Raw genomic sequence first — 11,784 nt, forward strand, 5'->3', positions numbered from 1 at the left:
CTATGTGTTGACTGCTACTAAATTGTTTGTATTTGGTGCAGAACTAGGAGTTGTGGCGGGGGGCGTCGACGCTAGTGAACGCTCTTGGCTAGCAGAAGATCCTGGGCTGGTTCCAGTGGCTGTAGCTTCTATCACTGCCCCATCTACAATTAAATTCACAGTAGAATTATTTTTTGGAAAGATCGGTTTGGCTAAGGTGAAGGGTTGGCATTGGATGCTTTGGGAAGAGGGGACCTGAGCAGTATCTTTTGGATGGAATGATGGTTGATCAGCATTCGCCTTCCTCCCCATTCCCACAACTAGTGCATCAAGAGACATTCAAAAACTTGAGTCATCACCAGTGGATGGTTGCAAATTTCGCTTGAACTTTTACAGAGGATTCAGTAGTAAACTTTGCTTGAACTTTTTCCAAAGGATTTGGTTAGTAAACTTTGCTTGAACTTTTTCACTGAATTTGCTAGTAAACTTTGCTTGAACTTAGCCTGAAATGCTTTAATTTATTACAAAATGTTGCTTGGACTTAAGTCAAAAAGTTCAGTGGTAAAGTAGTAAACATTGCTTGAACTTTTGTTACTAGGTTCAGTGGTAAAGTGGTAAATTTTGCGTGAACTTTTATCACTAAGTTCAGTGGTAAAATTTGCTTGAACTTTTTTGTCACTAAGCTTTGCTTGAACTTATGCTTTGTACTTGGTATGTGTCAAGAAACTGTCCAAGGTCATTTTGGATGAATTTCTGTTGCTCTACCTCATCACCAAGATGCTCAGCTTTGCTGAAAATGGAAGGCTTTTGAAAAGAGTGAGCATTCCACATTGTGCTATTTTTAGTATACGCTTATGGGAAGGACAAATTCTTCGGAAGACCAAACTCAATTGTCAACAATTTTTGAAGTATCATTTGCTATAAAAATTCAAGAAAGCTTTGTAAAGGCTTGAAAAAGTACATGCTCAAGAAGTTGGAACCCAAAATATCTCAAAATTCATTTGAAAATTTTGGATCCTTGGATCCTTGGATGACTCATTCAAAATGGCCGCTTGGACAGAGTCCTGGACACATACTTAGTTGTCTACCTTTATCGGGGAATTTTTCGTCTATTATCTGAGCATTAGAGGGAGCCACTAGTGGTGTCGAGTTGATGTTGGCGTTGGCGTTAGGCGTCACAAGAAGATTGGACAAGGCTGTTGTTGCTGATTGGGTATCTAAAAATAGAATTCAGGTCCAATCAAATGGGTGTGCTAAATTTCATGCAGCCATGCACAATGGATTTGCTTGTTCACTTAAGTGCAAGCAAGGATCATTTTCAAGATCTTGAATGTTAAGCTTTGCCAAGATTTGCTTGGAAGCTGAAGCTGTTCTTTTGCTCTGATACCAATGAACCATAGCCCTGCAAAGATGTGCCGTTGTTTTGCAAGACTGAACCATAGTTTTTCTGTTGTACAGCATCTGCAGGGGCCACACATCTGCAGAGATGCATCCACAAAAGAGTTTTCTGCTAAATTGGACCTGCCTGGCTCTGCTAAAATTAATCTGCTTGCCTTCACCAAAATGGATGTGCATGGTGTTGAAAAATGAATTGAAAAAAAAGTGATGCCCATGCTTAATGTGCACTTTTGCAGTTGGTGTACCCTATGTAATGATGTCCCTTTTTTGTCCAGAAAGGGTGACATGAAGCTTAAAAAAATTCTTATTTGACGGTTTTTAATGAAAAGCTTACTAAATTCAGCTTTTTGCAGCATGAAGCTTAAAAACCATGCTTATTACATGGTTTAGGTTTTGCATATTTTAAGCTTTTAATTGATTTTCTGCATCACAAAAAGCTCACTTTAAGCATTGCATATTGTTAAGCTTAGCTTATTTAATTTCTGATTTACAAAGAAACTAACTTTAAGCTTTGCAAATTTTAAGCTTCGGTAATTTATGCCTTAAGCAATGCTTACTTTACACAGTACATATTTTAAGCTTAACTCATCTGCTTCACAAACAACTTACTTTAAGCTCTTCGTATTTTAAGCTTAACTGATTAACTTAAATGCATAGTTTAAGCTTAGTGATTTACTAGGTGTTTGAACAAAAATGTGATGTGGCATACAAGTCATGCGAAGTTAAAAGCTTACTTTAAGCTCTGCTTAATTTAAGCAAAGCTTACTCAAATAACAATGGGGAAACAAATCTGTCAAGTTCAAGCAAGTTCAAGCAAATTCAAGCAAAGCAAAGCATACACATCCTCAAAATCCATGCAAAGTTCCTGAATTTCTGGTAACTGGCGTGGTGGACCAGTTCCTTGAGTTTTCCTTGCTCAAGGAGTTGGTGAAGCATTGTTCATTGAAAAACCTAAAAAAAAGTTGAAGTAAGGATCCTTAAAGCCTTAAAGTATTTCTGCTGCTTCATTGGTGCTTTTATTTACCCCCCAGGGGATTTTGTATACCCCCATGGGCTTTTTTAGGGATTTATTGACCAAGGCAGAGTTCAGGGGGTACTTTTCAAGGAAGGTTTGTCCATAGGAAATTTTCTTTTTCTGTCTTGTCGGTACATTAATCCTGTAGTGTTTGTTTCAGACAAAATGCTCTCCTAGCCTAGGTTAGGTTTTTCTTAGGTTAGGTAAGGTTTGTCCTAGGCTAGGTGAGGTTTGCCAAATGCTAGGTAAGGTTTGTCCTAGGTTAGGTTAAGTTTATCCATGTCCTAGGAAGGGTAGGTCTGTTCATAAAAGTTTTTTCCGTCTGCTCTGTGTCAGGATATCAAAGGTTCTGTTTGTTTCATACAAATTTCAGTCATGGCTCAAGCCAGCTCAGGGTATGCTCGTCCATAGAAAAGACTCTTTGTGTCAGACCATCAAAGGATCTGTTTGTTTCATTCTAAGTGCTGTCCTGGTGAGCGACCATTTTGTTAATTAGACATTGGATTAAGGAGCAGTATTCTCAGAACATCTGGTCTCTTTGATCAAGGCTTGTCAAGAAAATGGGTGATTAAATCAAAATTAGGTTAAAGGAGTCTGATTTGTCAGTTGCCATGGACACGAAAGCTGAGCCCTTTCTGTTTTCTGGACATTGCCTCCTAATTAGCCTTTCTCTGGACTTAGCCTTTCCTAGAATGAGCTGCTGCTCCCATGAGCGGCCTTTTCCTGCTTTTCCCTGAACATTTTCCATGAAGAGGCCACCCTTTTCTGACTTTCCTTAAGCCTTTTCCATGCATACATGTTTTCTTGCACTTTTTCAGACTGAACCTTCCTTTGAAAATGCTTTGAGTTTTTGCTCGCCTTTTTCTGGATAAAACCGTTTCCAAAACCTTTTCTTGAACATTTCCCTGCCTTTTTCTGGATAAAACCGTTTCCCAGGCTTTAATCAGACTACGCCTTTCTACAGCATTTTTTTGCCTTTTATGGACTGAACCTTTCCCTGAAATTGCCTCCTGGAAATCTGGATAAAACCGTTTCCCAAGACTAAGCAAGAAAAGTACAGTGGTAATAAATTAACTGATTTTTTTCTGGATAAAACCGTTCCCCATGCTTTTAACAGAATATGCCTTTCAGCATTTTCCTGGATAAAACCGTTTCCCTAGACTAAATCTTTTCCAAAAGTAATTTTCATTTCTTTTGGGACAGATCCTTCTTGTGAAATTGCCTCCACTTGAGTATTTCCGAACCTTTTTCTGGATAAAACCGTTTTCCCAAGACTAAATCTTTTCCAAAGTAATTTTCATTTCTTTTGGGACAGAACCTTCTTGTGAAATTGCCTCCACCTGAGTATTTTTCAACCTTTTTCTGGATAAAACCGTTTTCCCAAGACTAAACCAGGAAGATTCCATGGTAATGAATTAACTGATGTCCAATTAGATTAATGAATCAAATCTACAAGCAACTAAAAGCCACATTGAAAGCCAGCCAAAATCAAAAGACAGCATGCCAAACCAATGGGAGATCAGAGACAGAAATAGATGACTCTTAGCGTAATGAAAATTAATTAGTGGGGCCTTTTTATGTTTCCAGGTTAAATAAAGATCTGTATAGTCGATTTACTTAATGCATCTTTTACTTTGCACGTTCAGGGCTGTGAATTTGGTTTTATTTGCCGGTCAAGTCTGATTGATGTTCCAAAATGTACTTCTTTAATCCTTAATTTTTGAGAAAAAAAATTTTATGTCTTAAAGACTTTTCACAATTTTTATGATTTTAATGTAAGACTGAAATATTTTTAAATTTTTAAATTCAAAATTTGATATTCATAAAGTGTTCATAAATTTTTTAAAAACAACCTGTATATTAGTTTATTCATTTGATAAAAAATAGTCCTGAAAAACTCAATCATTTCCAGTCATCTTTACATCTCTAGTCAAACATGACCGGTAAGCATTGACAAATCAACAATCCTGGTTGGTACAAATTGACAACTTAAGATGGTATATGTAAATTGTAATTAAAAATGAGCTGAAACTAAATCAAGCAACACCTGATACCTCTCTGCAGTTTCTTTAAAAAAAAAAAAAAAAAAAAAAAGTGCACTAAAAAGCAAATAAAAAAGCGAAAAAAAAAAAAAACTGGATGAAAAATGAGGAGTACTAAAAATGGGGGAAATACCTTTTACGTTAAACATAAAGAAAAAAGTTACGAATATATTTTCGATTGAATTTCAAAAAGCATAGGGTAGCGCATATGATATGTAATATTTATATATAGTTATAGGTATAGTTATAAAAAAGAACCAAAATTCTAAAATTTACCATTGGTTTTGATTTCCGTGACTTTTAGCGGTGTTCCTGGGTTGGAACTGATTTCGACTAAACGTGGTGGGGCTTTATCAGAGGCTGTGGTAGCTGTGGCTGCTAAAGATGCTGCCATGGGGGCCCGACCTTTCCCAGGCACATCATCGCGTTCAGCGTGATTCAGCATCAACATTGGGATGGCTTCTTCCCCATTTTTACCTAAAGGCAGAGCAAATAAAAATCAGTTTTAAGAAGCATTTGCAACAAGAATCGTGTCTCCATTGATTACTATGCATGACTCAATATATAAAACATTAATTTCAAAATTATTAACTATGCAATGATGAATTGATCATTATAATGATGATGATGATGATGATATATAATGATTTTGGCATAAAAAAAATGATGATTTTGTTTATATAAATGATAATTTTGTTTATATAAATAATAATTTCTTTTTATAAAATGATGATTTTCTTTTTATAAAACGATGATTTCAAACATAATGATTTTCGTAAAATGATTCCTGAGCTAATAACAATTGATAGTTCTGTAAAAGAATGATTTTCGATAATAATGATTTCTAAACTTAAAACAAAATGATGATTCTAAAACTCAAGCTTTGTCTATCTGAATATCTTTAAAATTTTAAAAACATTTTCATAAGAGCTTAAATTCAGCTCTACTTAAAAAAAAAGGGTGCTACCCATTTTTAAAAAAATAATGTGCGTTAAAATTCTATCATTTTAAGCAATGCTTTGCTTAATATCGTTTTTTTTAACGCTTTTTTTTGAGCTGATAAAACCAAGGATATTAGACAAAGCGTTTCTTTCAAAGATAAGTGAACACCCTGAAAAAGAAAAGGTGTTAGTTCAAAGCTGAATTTTTAAGCATCTAAAAGCTGCCTAATAGAAGTGTAGTTTTTTCAAAGTTTAAGCTTTTAAGCCCAGATTCTTTGAACTGTTTTCCTGTTTAAAATATAAGCCAGCTTAACTAAAATTATTATGAACACGATTTAGCATGGTCTATAAAACACGATAAATAAACACGATTCATGAACTATAGAACACGCTTAATGAACACAAGTAATGAACATGGTCTATAGAAAACCGTAAATGATGGTAAAGAAACAAAGTTCATGAAGATGGCCTATAGAACAAGATAAATGAACACGATCTATTGAACACGATTCATGAATACGGTTCATGAACATGATCTATAGTAGACAATAAATGAACACGATTTATGAACATGATCTGTAGAACACGATTAATGAACACCGTTTATGAATTTTACTTATGAATCTGGTATATGAACACAGTAACTTGAAACAGTTCATGAGCACAGTTTATGAATTTGGTTTGTAAAACTCAAAAAATGAACGCAGTTTATGAACACTGAACACATTATATTGTAGATAAGCTGGCTTTTAAAATTGGTTAAAGGAGGCAAAAGATTAAAGTTTTGAAAATTTTCAGTCAGATGAGTCTAGTTTAAGAATATTTCTTTCAAGTTTTTGGCAAAATTTATCCAACTTTCAAAACTTTTAAGCTTTTCGCATCCTCTGGTGAAATTTTGAAGCTGAAAGACAAAGCAAATAGCAAACGACATTTTTTCAACTTTACAATATATAATGTACACAGCCGTTGCTCATTCTGTCAAGGGATAGGACTATAGCGCCGCCTGCAAAAGTAAGTTGTGTCAAGAAAAAGTTTTAAGATATTTGACTGAAGAAATTAAAGCTCACAAATTTTGGAATTGATTCTAGAGAACCGATGAACCGGTGTGGTTTACTGAAGAGCGGTTAAGATTTCAAAACGGTTTCTATGCATTAAGAAATGCAATTCAGTGAACCGTTAAAGAAAATCCAAAATTTGTGTATAGTTTGCTTAATAGTCTACAGCTTTTGGTTAAGATTTCAAAACGGTTTCTGCGCATTTAGTAATGGAATTCGGTAAACCATACCAATTTCGTGCTTAATTTACTGAAGAGCTTGAAGCTTTTGCTGAAGATTTCAAAATGGTTGCTATGGAAACTTTAGTTTCATTCAAAAACAAATCAGAATTAAAAAGTAATCATTTAAAATCCCCAAAAAATATTTTCTGGAAGGAAACAGAAAAGACCAAGACTGAAAATGACAAAAATCCATTTTCAGCCATTTTTTGTACGAAACTAAATAAATGTGTTTTCACTTCTAGAGCGAGAATTGTGTTTAACTGAATAATGCTCACTCTAAACTGAATAAAACTGAAAAAAAGACTGAAATTATCGGTCAAATTGTGCTCTTTATATATGATTTTGCGTGGAATATGAAAAATGAACTTCAAATGTTAAAAATTATTGTTGTATTCGATTGATAATGTTATATAGTCATTTTGGGTTAAAAAACCAAACTTTAATGCACCCAAAAACCAAAATAAAAAATCAGAACTGTGGAAGGGGTTAATACCTTGCCAAAAAAATCAAAAAATCAAATCATGGGCATTCAAAAACAGCATCGCCAAAAAGATCTAAGATGGATTTGTGCTTCGGTATTTTGGACCCAAAATTTTAGGACCAAAGTTCCCCTGGAATTATTTAAATTTCGTTGATGAAGTACTAAATATTTCAAAAGCATTTCTGTTAATTGGCCAAAAGTTCGTTCATTTAAGTACAGTAATATTCAATGGAACTTTTTGAAATGAAAGAAAAGTTCGAAAATTTGAATTTTTATGGAGGAGACTACTTGCCAAAATTTGTCAACTGCATTTTTGATAAGTACTTAGATATTAGCTGTCAATTTTAGCCAAAAGTTCGTCCAATTAAGTACATCTAATATTCAATTGAACTTATATGAAAATAGCAAAGTTCTGAAATTTGAAAATTGTATGGAAGTGCATACATGCCAAAATTTTCAACTACAATTTTGCTAAATACTAAGATATGAGTGCTCAGTCAATTTTTTCCCAAATTTCATGGACTTTTAGACAGTTATATGCAATTGAAGTTTGAAATGTCAAAAATTTGAAAATTTTATGGAGGGAGATACAAGCCAAAATCCATCTTGGTTATAAGTTTAGGGCCAGCACCAATGAGTAAATTTGTTATGACACTCTAGGCCTATATAATATACTCTACCAAGTAAAAGTCCCATATTATATGCACCTGCAAATTAAATATTCAAGACAACAGTTAATTTCTACACATGGCCATTTTCTTGACACCCTTGGTGCCATTTGATAGATCTTTTTCATAACACATGAAACACATGATAGCACATTTGTGTTTCTGTTCATTTTGGTACAATTGAGTGCATTGCGGTGCATACAGTTTTTCAAAATATTGTGTTATTTATATGCAGCATATTCATAAATTTAGCACAATCAGAATTATGGGTGCTTCTAAGTCTTCAAATGTATCAAAATGTTCAAAACACATATGCACATACAAAACAATTTGCCTTAAATACAATATATGAATCGATGATAATAAAATGCATTCTGTCATTTAAAGGAGCACACCACGTAAATCTATCCTTTAGGATAGAGCACAAACTTGTGATGAGCTCTTTTAAAGTTGATTTTTAATGCAAAATCAAAAAAATGGATGATCTTAAAAGACTTTTTGAAAAAATGAAATGACAGGGACAATCCCTTTAAACAATATAAGTACTGTGTATACTATTTTCAAAAACCACCACAATTTGGCACATATGTTCAATTCATGTTCTCATGCTCTTTAATGCTCAATTCGCCATTTGTGCTCATGCTTCCAGATGTTCAATTATGTTCAATTCATTTTTGTTGAAATTTTTGAATAAGAATTAACTTAATTAACTTTTTTGTGTCTTTAATTGATCGCTTTAAATTTATGTAATCAAAAATGTTCAAATATCTGAAAGCATATCTTTGGGCTAAAGAAGATGCAACATTCAAATTTCCTAGCAAATGACTCCAAGAGACCTTTAAATTAGATCCATAGCTCATTATGAATAAGCATGTAGCTAATGATAGGTGCCTTGGAGTCAATTCCAAATGCATTTTAAACCAGGAAATGAGTCAGACAGACCTTTAAATTAGATCCATTATTCATTATGAACAAAATTGCAGCTAATTGTAAGGCCTTTATGAGTCAGTTTTTCAATCCACTTAAAACCAGCAAATAACTCCGAGAGACCTTTAAATTAGATCCATTATTCATTATGAATTAGTATGTAGCTAATGATAGGTGCCTTGAAGTCAATTCCAAATGCATTTTAAAACCAGTAAATGATTCCGAGAGACCTGTGAATTAGATCCATAGCTCATTATGAATAAGCATGGGGCTAATGACAGGTCTCTTGGAGTCAATAATCCTATATATTTCAATGTTGTATCTTATTAAACCTATGCACAAAACACACAAACACCATGCCACAAATTTCAATTTCCATGCATTTCGATGCATTTTAAATCCATAATTCTTTGATAATATTTCATTAACTATTTTTGCCTTAAGTGTTTTTTTAAAATTCTATTTTCTATTCTGAATTGTCAACAAAAAAAAATTATTAAGCAAATTTTACATTAAAATGATATTTGCATTTAAAGCGTGTCACCTTACGTTAGAATTAGAAATTTTAAGATTTACAAAATTTTGCTAATTTTATTTAAAGATGGGTTTCTTTATTTTTTAGTGTCAAATTAAGCAAACTATTTGATTAATTGGTGTTTCTAATGAATTATCATGTATTCTTAATCATATCATTATGTTCTTATTGCATATAATTAAGAGTTTTAACCAATCATAAATATCCATGTATGTACAGTCTGGATAAACAAAAAAAGACTTTTTAACCTTTCTTGATCGGTCACTCATTGGAATTCTGCTGGTAATTCTCTTCGAATTTAGCTAATTATGATTTAATTATAGACATGTGAGACAAACTGGTATTTTTCCAAGTCATTAGAACACCTCTACTTTCTATTCATATAAGTATTAGCATTTTCAAAAATGAAAATAAGGGAACCCATCTTTAAAGAATTTTTTTGTTTGAATTTGTGTACGCATATAGTGTGAAGCCTTATTTGATGAAATTTTCAAAATTCACAAATCGCTGAAACTTGTGTTCGCATTGAAGCGTGCCAGCTAATTTTAGGTTTGAAAGTGTCAAAGAATGCTTAGATCTACAAGTGAGAAGCTGTTCGTAGGGAACTTTACATTAGAAGCAAAGTTTTGAGAATTTTTGGGGGAAAAGTGCCCAAAGTTTAAATTTTTTATTAGTTAGAAAAAGAGTAAAAAAAAATTAATTAAATAAAGCAAATTTTTAGTAATTTTTATATCTTTTCAATTATTTTATTTTGCACGTTTCAACTAATTTTCTTATTTCATGGACTTTTTTCTTAGTTTATGAATATTCATATATTCATTATCTCCTTATAAGGAAAGTCATTAATATTCATATCAATTCATTAATATTCATTATTCTGTAGTTAGTAACCTAGTATTCCAGTGCAGGGATTATAGTATTCCAAAACCAGTTTTAATACATCATTCCAAAACCAGTTTACATCATTCCAATTTCAGTTGTCTCATTCCAATCACTACAATTCCAATGCTCATTTGCTTTGGGCTGAATTTGCATCTAATCCACTTAATTCTGTGCAAAATTTAAACCAAAATCAATGCTAAATTTTCTTAAAATTTAATGCAAAATTTGATGCAAAAGTGTCACAAATTTGATGCAAGATTTTCTCCTGAATTAATGCAAAATTTTCACCAAAATTAATGCAAAATTTTTAAAGAGGCAGATGCACAAAATTACTAAGTATATATTGAAAAAGCGGAATTAAAACAAACTGTTACTTTAAAAATTTTGAAAATCAGATACTTTTTGAGAAAATAATGATAACAATAATGGAAAAATTATTTTAAAACTAGTGCACACTACCCCTTTAACCTTTTCAAAAGCCAAATGTTTTGATCCAAATCCAAAACCTTTGCATCAGAGCCTTGGAACCATTCCATTCCAATCCATGCTTCATACTTTATCTAAGAACTTCCTACAACTATTTCAGAATTTCTGCCAAAATTTGATTCCATGAATATTAAAAGCCATCTTTCAATTTTGGAGAATTCACAAACCCATTTTTTTTTTTTGGAGTATGAAACATTAAATTTATAAGGACAACAACTAAGGTTCCATGGATCCTTTGTTCCAGTTGATCCTTGACGAAAAACCTTGAAGGTTGACCTATAAAGGACGGCTTAAGGCCTTTTCGAGCTGATCCTTGGTCAAACAGCTTGAAGATAACTTTAAGCTCTTCAAGGACAGCTTGGGTTGAGTGAGCTTTTTTTCCAGCTGGTCCTTTGCCAAATTTTGTGCAGCTAGTCCTTTGCCAAAACTCTTTGAAATAATTTAAAGCTCATCAAGGACAACTTAGGTTCCATGGATCCTTTGTTCCAGCTAGTCCTTTGCCAAAACTCTTTGAAATAATTTAAAGCTCATCAAGGACAACTTAGGTTCCATGGATCCTTTGTTCCAGCTAGTCCTTTGCCAAAACTCTTTGAAATAATTTAAAGTTCATCAAGGACATTTTAGGTTCCATGGATTCTTATTCCAGCTGATCCTTGGCCAACCTTTAAGGAATTTAAGTTAATTTTAAGCTTTTGGCCATTATTTTATTTCCCAAATATTTCTGGAAATTCTGAAATACCTTGTGGAAAGTTATCAATCATATTGCCTTATTTTCATTCAAACAGAAAATTCTTCATTCCATCCCCATGATCTAGCTATGTCCAGTGCCGAATTCGTTTTTCATATCTTATCTGATTGGATGATGAATTTCAATGCTTAAATTTCATTGGCTAAATGCTTTCAAAGAAATTAAAGCATCAATTCTTATTGGCTAAATACTGCACATGATAAAACTATTTGAATTTTTTAAGCTAACGTGATTTAAATTTTTAAATGAATGTGATTCGCTAGTTTGAAATTCAAATCAATTCTGATTGGCTGATATGAAATTTTGTAAGAATATGATTGGTTAATTTGAATTCAAAACCAAGCTAAATCTTGATTAGAACATGGTCAGATCTGGAGATAAAAACAAGAATTTCAAGGGATTGTAA

General features: G+C 32.8%; 1 protein-coding gene across 1 annotated transcript; it reads right to left on the bottom strand.

Annotated features, from left to right (window-relative positions):
* On the bottom strand, nt 1–4,828 carry LOTGIDRAFT_174964 (hypothetical protein; the record flags this gene model as incomplete). The annotated part of the gene is made up of 3 exons (XM_009054856.1): nt 1–143; nt 1,068–1,196; nt 4,711–4,828. 3 exons carry the CDS (start codon nt 4,826–4,828, stop codon nt 1–3), a joined length of 390 nt encoding a protein of 129 aa, XP_009053104.1.
* Between the last annotated feature and the right edge of the window lie 6,956 nt (nt 4,829–11,784).

The sequence above is a fragment of the Lottia gigantea genome, assembly GCF_000327385.1.
Source record: "Lottia gigantea unplaced genomic scaffold LOTGIsca_229, whole genome shotgun sequence".
Lineage (NCBI taxonomy): Eukaryota > Metazoa > Mollusca > Gastropoda > Lottiidae > Lottia > Lottia gigantea.